The sequence below is a fragment of the Astatotilapia calliptera genome, chromosome 1 (genome assembly GCF_900246225.1).
Source record: "Astatotilapia calliptera chromosome 1, fAstCal1.2, whole genome shotgun sequence".
In the NCBI taxonomy this organism is placed as follows: domain Eukaryota; kingdom Metazoa; phylum Chordata; class Actinopteri; order Cichliformes; family Cichlidae; genus Astatotilapia; species Astatotilapia calliptera.
In genome coordinates, this window is record NC_039302.1 from 40,059,975 (window position 1) to 40,075,457 (window position 15,483).

The 15,483-nt window shown below is 41.3% G+C and overlaps 1 protein-coding gene across 1 annotated transcript in view; it reads left to right on the plus strand.

The window, feature by feature from the left end:
- The first annotated feature begins 1,974 nt into the window (after positions 1-1,974).
- Positions 1,975-15,483, plus strand: part of prmt3 (protein arginine methyltransferase 3) — a 65,277-nt gene continuing 51,768 nt past the window's right edge. Inside the window, exons 1-10 of the mRNA XM_026177820.1 lie at positions 1,975-2,025; positions 2,180-2,309; positions 3,841-3,923; positions 4,016-4,065; positions 4,215-4,320; positions 5,023-5,176; positions 5,717-5,858; positions 7,744-7,809; positions 10,195-10,316; positions 13,298-13,397. Coding sequence (XP_026033605.1) covers positions 2,004-2,025; positions 2,180-2,309; positions 3,841-3,923; positions 4,016-4,065; positions 4,215-4,320; positions 5,023-5,176; positions 5,717-5,858; positions 7,744-7,809; positions 10,195-10,316; positions 13,298-13,397 — 975 coding nt within the window. The 5' untranslated portion in view covers positions 1,975-2,003. The remainder of the gene's footprint in view (positions 2,026-2,179; positions 2,310-3,840; positions 3,924-4,015; positions 4,066-4,214; positions 4,321-5,022; positions 5,177-5,716; positions 5,859-7,743; positions 7,810-10,194; positions 10,317-13,297; positions 13,398-15,483) is intronic.

Genomic DNA, 15,483 nt, shown 5'->3' on the forward strand with positions numbered 1-15,483 from the left:
TTGAGGTGCCGAAGTCAAAGTTCTCAAAAGAGGAAACATTGGAGAAGAGGAAGAATGAAGTTAAAGGAGAAAAGAAGGGCTTCTTTTTCTCATTTAACTTCATTCTTCTTCAGCATGTCAAATCTGGCTCTGCCAGCTGAAGTTACAGAGCTCCGTAAAAAACTCAAAGGGATACCCTTTTTAACCTGATATATTGAAAAGGAGAACATCAGTTGACAAAAGTAACGTAAGGAACTTAAAATGACAAATAAAATAGAAAAGGCTGTGGAGCAGAAGTGTGCAGAAATGAAGGAAGGACAAAATACCCTTAAAAATAATTCAATGATCTGACAAACTCTTAGGGAAACAACTCGAGTTACTAATGAAAGAATCCATTTAGATCTTTGATTTTCTATTTTGGCAACAGAGTAATGTTTTGTGGTGGAAGTGCATCAGCAATGGCTGTGAGTTTCAGTGCAGCAGTGTGTAGTCAATTAGCATCAATCACATATCCCAAACATTCCACAGATGACTGGAAAAACATTTCCCTTCATGGACACTCAAGACATATTCTTTCTTTGTAGGTTCTATCCAAGTTGTGCGGGTGCTGGTCCTCAACTGCTCCAGTGTGCAGAATATTATTGAGATAACTCTACACTGTTAATAACTCACTCAGGATTTGATCCATTGTTCACTGGAACAGTGCTGACAGAGCTCAGCAGAACTGCTACAAGGCAGTGTCTAAAAAAAGCCCTTTATGTGTGATACTAGTCAGCATTTCACACGACTGCTCTTCTACATGGATCTATAAGTAAGCTTGACAGAGAAAAATTTTGAATTCTGAATTTCAGTCCTCCATTCATTCAAGCAAACAAATCATCAATCTGGGGGTACTGCCCTGCTGCCAACACTGTAGTTAGTGTTACTAAAGAGTCTCCACAGATTCAGACTCCACGGTCCTTTTTTAGTGCTGGAACAATGGGTGTGTCCCATGGCAAACCAAAATAGCATCCTTAATAGTGGTGTCCCAGTTGCTTTCAAAGGGGCCTACTCTTCCAGCAAGATGGTCCTCTACCTCACTAAGACTGAAAACTAAACAAAAACAAAAGATTACCTTTAATGCATAAAAAAAAAAAAAAAATCAGGCAATTCAGTAAGCTAAAATACAGAGCACCTAGTCTTATGCTGCAACCTTGGGATGATTGTAACCCTCTAAACAGCCCAGATGGGGTCCAAAAACATAATAACACTATGTCTGTGAAGGTTCTCAGTCATCCAGGTCATCATAGTCAAATGAGCTTGCAAAGAAAAGCGTCAGGACTTCTTTAAGTTGCTTGAAGACATTTCACCTCTCATCCGAGAAGCTTCTTCAGTTCTAAGGTCAAATGGTGGGAAGTCCCAGATTTAAACCTAGTGGGAGTATCCCCCCACAGAGGGACAAAAGGACCCCCTGATGATCCTCTAATCGCCTGAGCCAAGGTGTGAAACTGGGTGTGGGTCCCAATCAGCCAGGGTTTCAGGTGAGCTCATTGTGAAACCTGGCCCCACCTTTGACATAATAACACTACCCTAATAGTTTGATTTTGTTATCACTCTGCCTATTGTCATGTTTTAATGTTTAGAGAGGTCACACTGTTTATGGTAAAAAAAACACCCATGTGTGTAATAATGCTGCCATAATCACTCCTGCAGTTATATACCTTGAATTTAAATGGATAAAAAAAGGAAAAAAACGGATATTTTGACATTAGAAAGTACCTCAAAAGTTTCAGATAACTATAATCTGACCGCTTTGGTAGCACCCACAGCTAAAACTAACCTAAACCAGTGCATGTACCTGTTTGTAATGTACCTGCAAACACCCAACAAAACATTATACAAACCACGTTATTTACGTGTTACCTTAGTTAAACGTTGGCGACATCTGGTGGTTTGTATGTGGAAGTTCTTCTTTGGAATGGGCCCGTCCCATTTATTACGTCACTAAACGTCACCAGGAAGTCCTCCGGACTCAAAGCGACATCATGGCAGAGTACACAGACCCACGTGAGTGAGAAATAACTGTATTAATCAAACACACATACTCTTCTTTGAGCTAGCTCATTTGTGTTATTGACTTTGGTGAAGAATAGTGTTTCTAGTTTCGTCACACAGCTGCTTTTACATCTGCGTTTACACTCATGAGATTTAACTTTGGCAGACGTCGATGGAGCTGCTGAGGATATGCCTGAGCTCTCAGACGGTGATGATGATGATGACGTTGATGATGAAGAGCAGTGGCAGTGGATGGAGGAGGACAGTCAGCCGGTTACCTGTTTGTTCTGTGACAGGTGAGATCACCCTGCTCTGGACCTGTCTGTCACTGCTTTTCTTAGAATGATTGGCGACACGTTTACACGCATTTTGAGTTTCTCAGATCTGAAGATGCTTTACCTAAAAGAGATCGTGTAACAAAACATACAGATATAACTTTCACACACTAAGTGGCCCTAAACTTTCAATTCATGTGTAATAATTGTACTTTTGTGTCAGTGCAAATAACTCATGGTCAGAATAAAGACAAGTTCCTTTGACATTATGCAAACCTCAGCAAGCTTCACCATCAAAAGAGCTGTTTTTGAGTACTACCTCAGCTGTGCAACATATGATGTCCTTCCATCACCTGAAATCTTAAACCTTTGAGTAGGGGAGGGTGCAGCCTGTCAGCTATGTTCAGCTTCAGTCAGTCTTAAGCACATACTCGTTACTTGTAGTACCAGTGTAACGCGTGGCAGATACACCTGGAGACACAACCAGGTACTCAAGTTCCCAGCACCTGCACTAGCAGACAAAAGAAGAACCACTAACATATTGCTGCATATCTCCAAGGCTACCCTACTACATTGTAGAGGTGGAAATCACAAGATGCCCCATAATACAATAGTATTGTTTTTTTTAAGTATTTAAGATTTATCACCCTTTTCTAATGCAAAATTATGGCCTCTGCTTTGTCCAATAAGATGACGTTATCTCACATACTGCAACTTTTTTTTGTTCAGTGCAAAACGAGATTGTCAAGCACATCAACACTGTCACTAAATCCTGCCATAAATTGTGCCATAAGATACTCAGTCGACAATTGAATAGGGTCAAGTTGGCAACTACATGCAGTCTGTTTCTGACAATACATCAATTAACTGTGATAAATCAACGGAAGTCGTATATCTGTTGTGGTATGCATAGACAGAAATTCACATTTAACAGAAATTTGCATTTAATAATTATGTTTGCGCTCAGCAGCCTTCCTGTTCTGTAGGAATATGACCAGCTGAGTTGTGTTGTGTCCCCTCGAGTTGTGCTCATTGACCAAGACTCATTCAGATGGAAACATATTGGCAATCTGTCTGCATTTGTAAATTACACAGCAATTATTTGACAACACTCGACAATCTCTCTGAGAGTGACTACAGTCAGTCTGAGTCAGACCATAACTATTTGCAGAAAGGTTGCCTCCTAGCAGACGAGATGAGCCCCTTTGTTCTTATTATTCCCAGTATTTAATTTAATTTAATACAGTAATGATATTTGGTGTCTATGTATTGATATAGTATTGACACGACAAATATCGTAATATTATGCTGATTGTTGTAAAAGTAATGTATGTACTGGTTCCAGCTTTTAAGGTAGTTATTGACGCAAATCTCCACCCCGTGTCTTCTGTGTTTTTTGCTTTTTCAGTCAGGTTTGTTTGCTGTTATGTAAAATAACTGGATACCCAAGTTACTACTCTACTATGAAAGAAAAAAAACAATCAAAGATTCAGTTTTTGATTTTTATGGCTTATAACTAAACAAGTCTTCCTGTCTGTCTTATTTTTTTCAGGTTGCTAAGTTCTGTAAATGCCACCCTGCAGCACTGTACAGCTGAGCACCAGGTCAACATTGTAGATCTAATAAGAAATTACAGTAAGTAGATATTGATTTTTTTCCTGCATCACCAAAGGAGCAGATGGCTGTTCTGTTCTCATGAAATGTCTCAACTTTCTGTCCCTCATTAGATTTAGATGACTACGGATACATAAAAATGATCAACTTTATACGGTCAACAGTGAGTGCTGTTTTCAAACTGAATTGAACATCATGCTGTGAAATATCAGGATGTGAATGTTTCTACTGTTTATGTGTGAAGAATGAATATCTAAAAAAAAAATTGAGAGTTTTCAGATTTATGAAAACATACATTTTTTGTGTGTATAGAAATGTAAAGCATCCAGTCTGAATGGGTTGCCAGATGCTCCTTTACCCTGGGAGAGCGAAGACTTCCTGCAGCCAGTCCTTCAGGATGACCCGCTGCTGCAAACAGGTACAGAAGCAGTTTTAAAACACAGATCTTAGTTTTTGATTTTTGAGTAGCTGCATTTTCTATCAACAGATCTCTGTTCTGTTAGCGCGGCTTTTATGCACAGGTCAGAGAACATGTCTGGCTGTTTCTGCTGTTTTGATATTCAGTTGAGTGGAGAATCGGCTGGTCACTGTTCATACCGCAACACCAGCAACGAAAATATAAAATATTTGTGATTATCATGATTGCATGATAGGGCATAAGGCTACTGGAAACTGCTGGAATAACTATTGCACATCAATAACATGCCATTTCCAGAAGGTTTGCTGTGTCTCCCAGCACAGTATCAACATATTCAGTTTCATCTGCTGGTTCTCATCTTTTAGGACTGCTTCTTCTGCATGATTAACAGTATTACACAGAAGACTGTGTAATGTCAGCTCTATTGCAAAGTCCTGACTTGCTTATGTTAATGCTTATTTTAATAGTTGCACTTATGCTCTATTTCTGCCTGTATCATCAATGTAAGAAAAACACATAAATACATAAAATGCACACTCTAAGCCAAAACAACAGCCATGTCCTGCATACTTCTTATTGTATGCCACAGGCTTGATCACTACGTGTTGTCGCTCATGTTTTCACTCAGTTGTCCTTAAAAGGAAAACTTTTTCCCCATTTAACATCCAAACATATCTATCTCTCTGTCTGTGTTTTTGTCAGACCCCGAGGAGCTCTGTGGCAGCGAGAGGTCATGCCTGGCATCTGGGGCCGATCCCCATAATGCACTTGTGCACAGGGCGCAGGCTGCGGAGGAGAGAGCCCGCTCTTCGGAGGAGGCACTGGCCAGAGCCATGGATGACCTGCACAAACTCAAGTCAGTGACTTTTCTGCAGTTTCATCTTCATTGATGTCAGGGTGATTGTGTTAGGTTTTAAATTGTGGCCTTTTATTTATTTATTTTTTAATACATTATTCAGAACTTGCAGTTTAGTCAGTGTAATACGTTGCATTTGCACTGCTCTCTGAGCTCCAGCAGGGGGACACAGTGAACGCAGTATTGCAGAAACATTAACTAGAGTACCTTGTGGAAGAAGTTTGGAGGAAGGGAAAAGATAAAAAAAAAACAGAAGGGAAAATTCCACTGCAGCATGGAGGTTAAAGTGAGGAGGAAAGGTAGGTAGGGGAGCAATAAGGGAATATTGCAGAAAGGGTGAGCTGTGGGGGAGGAGGGGTTTGGAGGGGAGGGGGGGGGGGGGGGATTTGGGTGAGAGGTAGAAAGATGAATGCTCCATCTCCTCCATTTACTGCTTCGTCCTGCATGAAGGCTGTGTGTGCGTTCTCCTTTCTGGTCGCTGCTCTTGTCCCTTGTGCTAATAAGAGAAGTTAAATGGCGATCTGTGCGATGTTCTTTCAGGGTGCTGGCTCAGGGGTTGGTGCTGAATGCGGAAACAAGCAGGTCTGGCACCCTGGGCGCTGTGGCGGAGCTCCGTGAGGACGAGGACGAGGCCTACTTCAGCTCCTATGGACATTACAGCATCCACGAAGAGATGCTGAAGGTCTGAGTTGTGTAAACACACACAGACACACACACACACACACACACAGTGACCAGGCCTGCAGGTCTCTTTGCAGTCTTTGGAATAATTTCCCCTGGGCACAGAAATGAAGCTGAGTTCATTGGCGTGCATCTTGGCTAAAAGATCTTCATATAGCTTATAAATGAAAGCGATCATCTTCATGTATGAATTAATACTGAGGACGACACAAGCGCTCCAAAGTGACAAATCAGCAGTACGTGCTGATCTCTTATGTGAAGCAGCGCTCATGCCTCTGCATAGCGGAGCTTTAAGTGTGCAAATTAATTTTTACACTCCTGAAGTGCTGAAACCTGAAAGCAAGCTCTGTGTGTGTGTGTGTGTGTGTGTGTGTGTGTGTGTGTGTGTGTGTGTGTGTGTGTGTGTGAGAGAGAGTTCTCCCTCTCCTCAAGTCCTGTTCTACTTACCGCAGTGCTTACATATCCTTTTGGCTGTCCTGATTGGTGCTAAGCACGGTTAAGTTTTGCGTCATGTTTCTGCGTCAAGCTTTAAAGTCCATCAAAGCGTCAGGAGGGGCCAGGAGCACGTGATGGGGGGCTTTGCAGTAGAATGTTTCACAGGTTGGCATGAATTGAATTACCTATGACGCAGTCTGTGTGTGTGTGTGTGTGTGTGTGTGTGTGAGTGTGTAAGAGAGACAGAGAGTGAGAGATGTCATGTAAAAGAGAATGACATGTTTCATGAGTGTCAGGGTTTAATTTTTAAAACAACTTTTAATTGGCCACAGACAACATTAGCCTGGATTGCTTTTCAAAAAAGCTGAATGATTAAAATCTTCAGTATTTCTTGATCATTTTAGTTTTTCATTTAATTTTGGTTTTGAAAGGGCATTATCTTAAATCTATCTTAAATATCTTAAAGTAATCAGGCATGAAATGCTAACTTTGTTGTGTTGATTGGGATATTTTTAGCCCTTCTCCATTATTACCTACTTGGCTTGGCTCAACTTAACTCGCTTTTTAGAGTTATTCATTAGGTTTGATTGGCCGGTCCGTGATGTCACTCGGCAAGTCACCAGAGCCACTTCTTCACCAAATTAATAAAATATATTTTTGAAACCTGGTAATGAGGGAAATGGCTGCACAAAAGCCAGTTTTGGAGTATTGTTTTCATGATAAACGGGGAGCATGGGAGCTAGTTGTACAACTTAATTAGATCTGATTGGATCTCATCTCTCCAGAACATTTTCATCAAATGTACTGATTCAAGTGTCAGTACATTTCATCATAGTTTTCATCCTTATGCATTAGTTGTTATTTAATTATTGTCTTGTTTTCTTCAGGAGACAAAATCAGAGTTACTATTACCGATATACCCTTCCGATTTTTCCTGTTTCCATTAGCAAAAATGGAAACAGGAAAAATCGGAAGGGTATATCGGTACTTGGGGGCCGCTTAACTTCTGCCAAACTCCATGAACTGAAGGTTCTAAAATCTGTTTCTTGTAATCTTTCAAAGTCAAAAGTCCAGATTCATATCTGTTCTAACATGTATTAAGCCGTGTTACTGTATTTCGTTTATAGCTTTTCCCTCAGAGCGAAGGTGCTTGGATTTGTGGGCAGATATGATTGGCAGATTAATCAGCGAGTCCTGACCTGACCTCCAGTGTCCTTCCAGTTGTTATTATCCCAGCGTTTTGCTCATAAATGTTCAGGAAACCAACACAGACTGTTGTAACCTGCTGTTATATACCCCTATATGGAAAAAGCTTTACTTGCCTGGATTTACTTATTTTTTAAGTTTGTAGACAACCTTGAATTCAAAGCTTTGTTACAACATAAACATGACTGTAGATTACAAGCAATCCTTTCTTTAATTCAAGAGCAGCTTGTATATTCTATCCACAGGATAAAGTACGCACGGAGAGTTACCGAGACTTCATGTACAGCAACCCTGAAGTGTTCAGAGATAAGGTGAGTCATCCAAGCAAATGAAATTGCGTGTGTACACATTAATGTGTGTTTACATGTATGAGTTAGCCAGTTTAATGTTCACTCAAGCCTGTAAACAGGAATGTGCATTTTCCAGAAAAAGACATTAATAATGCGCCGCGGTGTCCGATTTAAAACACATCATGACTTTATTAGCATGTCTAAATATGGACTGCACAGTCCTGATAACAGACACATGCAATCCACCACCAACCCCATAGCACAAACCCTTCCAACTAACCGCCCCACCCCCCCACCCTATCCGTCTCTTTTCCATTGCTTTTAGCTGTGGGAAGCAGTGGCCTGTATCATGACCATCCATTATATGGGTCGCTGCTGGTTAGTGCTGTGATGAGGCGGTAGAGGGGGGAGGAAGGATGTGTTGATGGGAACGTCCATTATCCCTGTCAGGCTGAAGCAGTCGGCAGAGAGTTGAAGCGTCTCCTTCTTCAGTAACCGGTAACAGAACCAAGCAGGATATTTTTGTTGCAGATCAAGCGAGGAGTTGCGTTCTGTTGTGTTAGCGCTATGTTGGCGACCCTCTGTGAACCCATAAAGACAGCAGGATTGTAACCAGGGAGTTTCCTTAAATAGAGACACAGAGTCACACAGTGTTATACATTTGGGGCATGTAGTCGCTGCGTCCATGTCTCAGTCATTTAACTCAGTTGGTGATGAACAAGAACAAATTAAGTGAAAGCAATGGGAACCTGAAATAGAGGTGATTAAAAAATGCAAAGAGCGAAAAAGCTGAGAGAAAATAAGGGTTTAAACAGCAGTTTGAGCAAGTTCTTTAGAACATGCTTAACATGAATTCATTAAGTAATCCAGATGTTGATGCGGTCTTTGAAGTTGAAACAGCAAGACATCAGCGAAAGAAAAAACCCAACTTTTGTTTCTTTGTTTCTTTTTTTAATAATCGTTTGATTATTAGTAGCCATGTAATGTAATATCAGTTCCTATCTGATTATAGTTTGCCAATAGAAGAGCCTGTGTGACATCACTGTCAAATGTGGTTAAAGTGAGCTCACTTCTGACCACACTGGCCAAAACTGGTGGGTAGGTGTCCTAAAATTCCCTGAAAAGTCTTCAGTTGATCCAAAATGATGCAGTGAGAGTACTGACAGGGACTAGAGAGAGAGAGAGAGAGCATATTTTGCCCAGGTGAGCATATTACTGCCTTCTCATTATTAGCTCCATGTTAAAAATCCTTCTCCTCACATACAAGGTCTTGAATAATCAGGCCCCATCATATTTTAAAGACCTCATAGTTCCATTTCACCACAATAGAGCATGTTGGTCTCAGAGTGCTGGTTTACTTGTTGTAACGTGGGTATTAAAAAGTAGAATGTGAGGCAGATGCTTCAGCTTTCAGGTCCCTCTTCTGTGAAAGCAGCTGCCAGTTTGAATTCAGGAGACAGACACCTTCTCTACTTTTAAGATTAGGCTTCAAACGTTCCTTTTTGATATAACATTTAGTTCGTTACACTGCTATAGGCCGAGGCTGCTCAGAGTTCTCATGATGCAATGTTTCTTTTCACACTTTAATCATTAGTTATTATTCATCTCTGGCTCTCTTCCACTGCCTGTCTTTTGTCCTGGTCTCCTCCCCTCACCTTCTACTGGTCACAGCAGATGGCCGTCTCCCTGAGCCTGATTCTGCTGGATGTTTCTTCCTGTTAAAAAGTAGTTTCTCCTTCCCTCTGTTGCCAGGTGTTTGCTCATAGGGGGTTGGTTGATTGCTGGGGTTTTCTCTGTATCATTTTAGGGTCTTTACCGTATAATAAAAAGCATCTTGAGATGACTGTTGTTGCTGTTTGGCTGTATATGAACAAAATTGAATTGAAAATTTGATGAAGTTAAATGTTAAAACTGAAAATTTCAATAAGTGAGTGTAAAGTCTTTTGTTAAGTTATTACAGAGCCATAGACTGGACGTGGTTGACTTATCTGTTCCCTGGAAGTGTAGAAAAACATTCTCAGAAATGTGCAAGTGGCATTGCCAGCAAAATATGGCAGCTGTCATTTTAGCAGTTATTTGGGTTGTCAAAGAAAATCCAAATAAGAATCATGTCTTTATTTCCTCCAGTTATATTTGATTTTTTCTTTTGTAATAACTTGCATAGGCTAGAATCTTTTATCCTTAAAGCTGTAACGTGATCGCGTTTCCCTTCGTGATCTCTGTTGTTATTGTGTTGGATGACCTTTTGGGGTCAGCAGCGCATGGACATGACAAGAATTATGAAGAAATCAATCGTAAACACTGTTAAATGCTCCTGTTTAAGTGTTTGTTTTTGAACCCCTTGACTGTGAAGAGCTTTCCATGTTTGTGGGTAATTTCTCATTTTGACTCCATCGCATCCTTTAGGTGGTGCTTGATGTGGGCTGTGGCACTGGCATATTATCAATGTTTGCTGCACAAGCTGGGGCCAAAAAGGTTATAGCGGTGGATCAGTCCGAAATCATCTACCAGGCCATGGACATAGTCAGGTGAGACTCTTCCTGTGCACTCTGTTTCTGTTCAGCTCCACCAAAACACATGAGCTGTCAGCAGAATTTCCTTTGCGGTGCTCACAGCAATGAAAAATTACATTTTTTACAACTTAAGTGCAAATAGTCAGTCAGTACTAATCAGATTTGGTACAAGCCCCTGTGAGTCGTGTGACCCTCACCTCATATCGGCCCCTGTGGAGCCAAGAGAGTACGCAGATCTTCTTCCCTTTGTGTGCAGCAGAAGATGGTGAGAGTGGAGGTTTGTGTGACCTCCAGCTACCTTTTATTTGTTTCAGCTGGTTGACTTCAATAGAGCTGCTGTCAGCTGCCTGGCCATAATGTACATAATTTACACCTGTGATCTGACTCGTTCACTCCTCTCCTCTGCAGTATCTCCAGTCTGAAGTCTAGAGTCACCCCCAACACTGCCCCAACACACAGAGATACACAGATGAACATGCAGATGAACCCCCTGTTGATTCCCTTTTAATAAAGTCCTCGGTCCAATTTCATGTGCCGCGTGTTTCCTGTATTTCTGCAGCTGATACTCCACAGTGGAGTCCATTTACCTCAACAACAGCTTCTGCTCTCCTTCCGTCTACCTGCAGCCACTATCATACCCCTGCCTCCTAAATGGTTTTTTGAGTTGGGGGCCATTATGACAGCTATTATTTCCGTTATGTAAGACAGTGCAGTATAAGCAAAACAACAGGGTTTTCTAAGGGAAGAGGACGTTTTAATTTTACAGCCCACTGAATAGCTGTTGGAGTGTGTGTTGGCATGCAGGCTGCATTGCAGGTTTGCCAGCGGTGAGGATTCAACTAAAGAAAGATGTTGTACATCCTCCAGCACTCCACCCTTTTTTTTTCTTCTTTTTTAAAAAAAAAAAAGCATACATCCACACATGTGCACACACACGTAAATACAGCAATGCATACAAAAATCCACCCATGGCTTCTTTGGGTTGTGATTTTATTTCTGTGTGCGTGTGTGTGTGTATATGCACGTAGAGCTGGCCCCTGTGTGTGTCCGTCACTTCCTCCTGATGCTAATATCGGGATTGTAATTAAAGTGGCTCCTGTTGGTTGGGCAGGAGCATCCATCTCCTGTTTCCACTCCATCGCCAAAGTTTAAATGAAAAGCTCTATGTGACTTCCTCCCTTCACAGTCACGTCCTTAATAGATACTGTCTAAATACTTTTAAAAAATGGATGGAATTGATGGATTAGCTGATAAGACGTAATTTATTCTGACAATAAAGCGTAAAAATGTGAGACGCTGTTTTTTCTGAGTGAGCAAAGTTAATGGCGGCATGAACTGAAGGCATGGATGATTTTTTAGCAAGTATTTGCCTGTGGTTTGCCCAGAAATGCAGCATTAACGAAAGTAAATCGGGGTGTTTTAGCCACGTTTGGTCTGTGCTATTCTTTAAAAAAATTACTAGGTTCACTGTCATGTAAAGCCTCTCTTTTTCCTTTTCCTCACTTCCTCTTTCTCTCCAACACACGCACACGCACACACACACGCACACACATATACCTACAAAGCTGCGCAGACACGACTCTCTCCCTAGAGTCCTGACATTGTCCTCTAAATTACCCCAATAATGAGATTACAGTGTTTCCTTCTTGTGAAAGGGTGGTGGTGGGTGGGTGGGGTGTAGGGTGTAGGTGGGGGCCATTGCATTCTGGAAGAAGGTGATAGCAGCAGTAGAAGAGCAGCTGAGAGGGGAGAGACAGTTCAAGATAAGGATCGCTGCTACAGAAATGCACTCTGGGCCGCTGTGAGTAATTGTTCTGTCCTCTGTAACATTAGCTGTCATGATAATGGAATATTCACAGAGATTGATGCCCAAACTGGCTGGTCTGAAAGGAAGGATCATTTAAACAGCAGCACTGATCTCACAGTGCTTACCTGAACCTGACACATCGCCGGTCCACAGGCTGGAAATACACAGAACAGCGAATATGCCCCTGCACAAACCACGACAAGTTTTGATGTTACTCAAAAAAGGGGAAATAGTCGACCATAGTTTTATTAACTTTAGCTGGTGCTGTTTGTTTTGCATCTGTGATTATGTAAGGGGTCACTGGGGTCTAAGCAAGAATGGTAAAAGAGCGATAAATCTTCCAGATTTATAGCTAATATATGGAATGTGCCTCCACCTGGTCCAGAAGCTTGTATAATAGTAACAGTTAAATATTTGTGGTGTCTTCAGCTGTCTGAACCTACAGGGGACTATAATCTATGGCTTAGGGCACTTTTTATGTCTGCATTTTGGTTTATTTGATCCAGACCAGACCAGGGAGAACAGATTGTTCCAGTGGTCAAACTTTACACGTTGCAGTTTTCACCGGACTAGCGTGCTTTAACCTGCCATTAACTGCTCTGCAGAGCTATCACGGTACAGGAAAATGGAGTTGTAGTATGATGTTGCAGATCTTTGTAATGCGGTTTGTGGTCTCTGTTTCAGAATGGTTACAAACCTAATCAAAGTTAACTTGAAGTGACAGTGGGAGTGCTGTGTAATATTAAAATGTGACTCCTCGGGTTTAATACCATAAAATAAAATATTATATACAGAATTATTCTTATTTTTTATTTAATTAAAAAATACTAGGAATAACCTTTGCCTTGGTTTTTAGATGCCACGTTGAAGAAGTGCTCACTGACAAACACGTAACAGTTGACTTATTTATTTATTTATTGCCAGTTATATTGGTGCAGCAGTAGGAAATATTCTGTCAGCATCAGCAGAAACTTAAAATTTAGATCCGAGGTTTTTCATGCTGTGCAAGGAATTTTTCTTCCCTCAAAATCCCTTTTCCCCTTAATTTCATGAAGATTTAATCTTTAAGACCATTAATTTCGGGGTGTTGGGTGTTGTTAGGGTTTCAGAATTCTGTGGAAAATGTTTAATTTGTTTAATGTAGGTTGATATAAAATTAATATTAGACATATGTCTGTATTTTCTACAGGTCCAACCAGCTGGAGGATAAAATTACACTGATCAAAGGTCGCATAGAAGATATCAAGCTCCCTGTAGAGAAGGTTGACATCATCATCTCAGAATGGATGGTCAGTACATATTTACACATAAATCCACAAGTGACAGTTTGTAACTAGCTGATCTTCATATTCAGTTTCCTGAGGTCTTGACAAAATGCACTAGTTTAATGGAGACTGCCTCTCTGTCTAAGCTCTTGCAGTATGTATTGGCATTTACTTAGCTACACTAGCAAACCAGACAACAATTGCAGGGAGCACTGTACTGGGTCTATTTCACTTTGGGGGTGCTGTCTACCTGGTTTTTGATCTACTCTTAAATCAATAGTTGACAATAATCGTACCTTACATAAATAAGTACATGTAAGCTGTATAACTTGCTGCAGCATGTTGGATCAACTGAAGCCTTTTCAGGCAGTTTTTAGGATAATCGGATAATAATGGATTACAATAGACCAGAAATGTTTGAACTAGTTTTTCAACATCACTCTGAGACAGGGCGATATTGCACAAATGCAAGAAAGCAGTCGTATTTATTTGTTAAATTATAAATATCCTACATACAGTGGGGCAAAAAAGTATTTAGTCAGCCACCGATTGTGCAAGTTCCCCCACCTAAAATGATGACAGAGGTCAGTAATTTGCACCAGAGGTACACTTCAACTGTGAGAGACAGAATGTGAAAAAAAAATCCATGAATCCACATGGTAGGATTTGTAAAGAATTTATTTGTAAAGCAGGGTGGAAAATAAGTATTTGGTCAATAACAAAAATACAACTCAATACTTTGCCAACAAAGGTTATGTTACAATAACAGAGGTCAAACGTTTACTATAGGTCTTTACCAGGTTTGCACACACAGTAGCTGGTATTTTGGCCCATTCCTCCATGCAGATCTTCTCGAGAGCAGTGATGTTTTGGGGCTGTCGCCGAGCAACACGGACTTTCAACTCCCGCCACAGATTTTCTATGGGGTTGAGGTCTGGAGACTGGCTAGGCCACTCCAGGACTTTCAAATGCTTCTTACGGAGCCACTCCTTTGTTGCCCGGGCGGTGTGTTTTGGATCATTGTCATGTTGGAAGACCCAGCCTTGTTTCATCTTCAAAGTTCTCACTGATGGAAGGAGGTTTTGGCTCAAAATCTCACGATACATGGCCCCATTCATTCTGTCCTTAACACGGATCAGTCGTCCTGTCCCCCTGGGAGGAAAACAGCCCCATAGCATGATGTTTCCACCCCCATGCTTCACAGTAGGTATGGTGTTCTTGGGATGCAACTCAGTATTCTTCTTCCTCCAAACACGACGAGTTGAGTTTATACCAAAAAGTTCTACTTTGGTTTCATCTGACCACATGACATTCTTCCAATCCTCTGCTGTATCATCCATGTGCTCTCTGGCAAACTTCAGACGGGTCTGGACATGCACTGGCTTCAGCAGCGGAACACGTCTGGCACTGCGGGATTTGATTCCCTGCCGTTGTAGTGTGTTACTGATGGTGACCTTTGTTACTTTGGTCCCAGCTCTCTGCAGGTCATTCACCAGGTCCCCCCGTGTGGTTCTGGGATCTTTGCTCACCGTTCTCATGATCATTTTGACCCCACGGGATGAGATCTTGCGTGGAGCCCCAGAACGAGGGAGATTATCAGTGGTCTTGTATGTCTTCCATTTTCTGATGATTGCTCCCACAGTTGATTTTTTCACACCAAGCTGCTTGCCTATTGTAGATTCACTCTTCCCAGTCTGGTGCAGGTCTACAATACTTTTCCTGGTGTCCTTCGAAAGCTCTTTGGTCTTGGCCATGGCGGAGTTTGGAGTCTGACTGTTTGAGGCTATGGACAGGTGTCTTTTATACAGATGATGAGTTCAAACAGGTGCCATTCATACAGGTAACGAGTGGGGGACAGAAAAGCTTCTTACAGAAGACGTTACAGGTCTGTGAGAGCCAGAGATTTTCCTTGTTTGAGGTGACCAAATACTTATTTTCCACCCTGATTTACGAATAAATTCTTTACAAATCCTACCATGTGAATTCATGGATTTTTTTTTTCACATTCTGTCTCTCACAGTTGAAGTGTACCTCTGGTGCAAATTACTGACCTCTGTCATCATTTTAAGTGGGGGAACTTGCACAATCGGTGGCTGACTAAATACTTTTT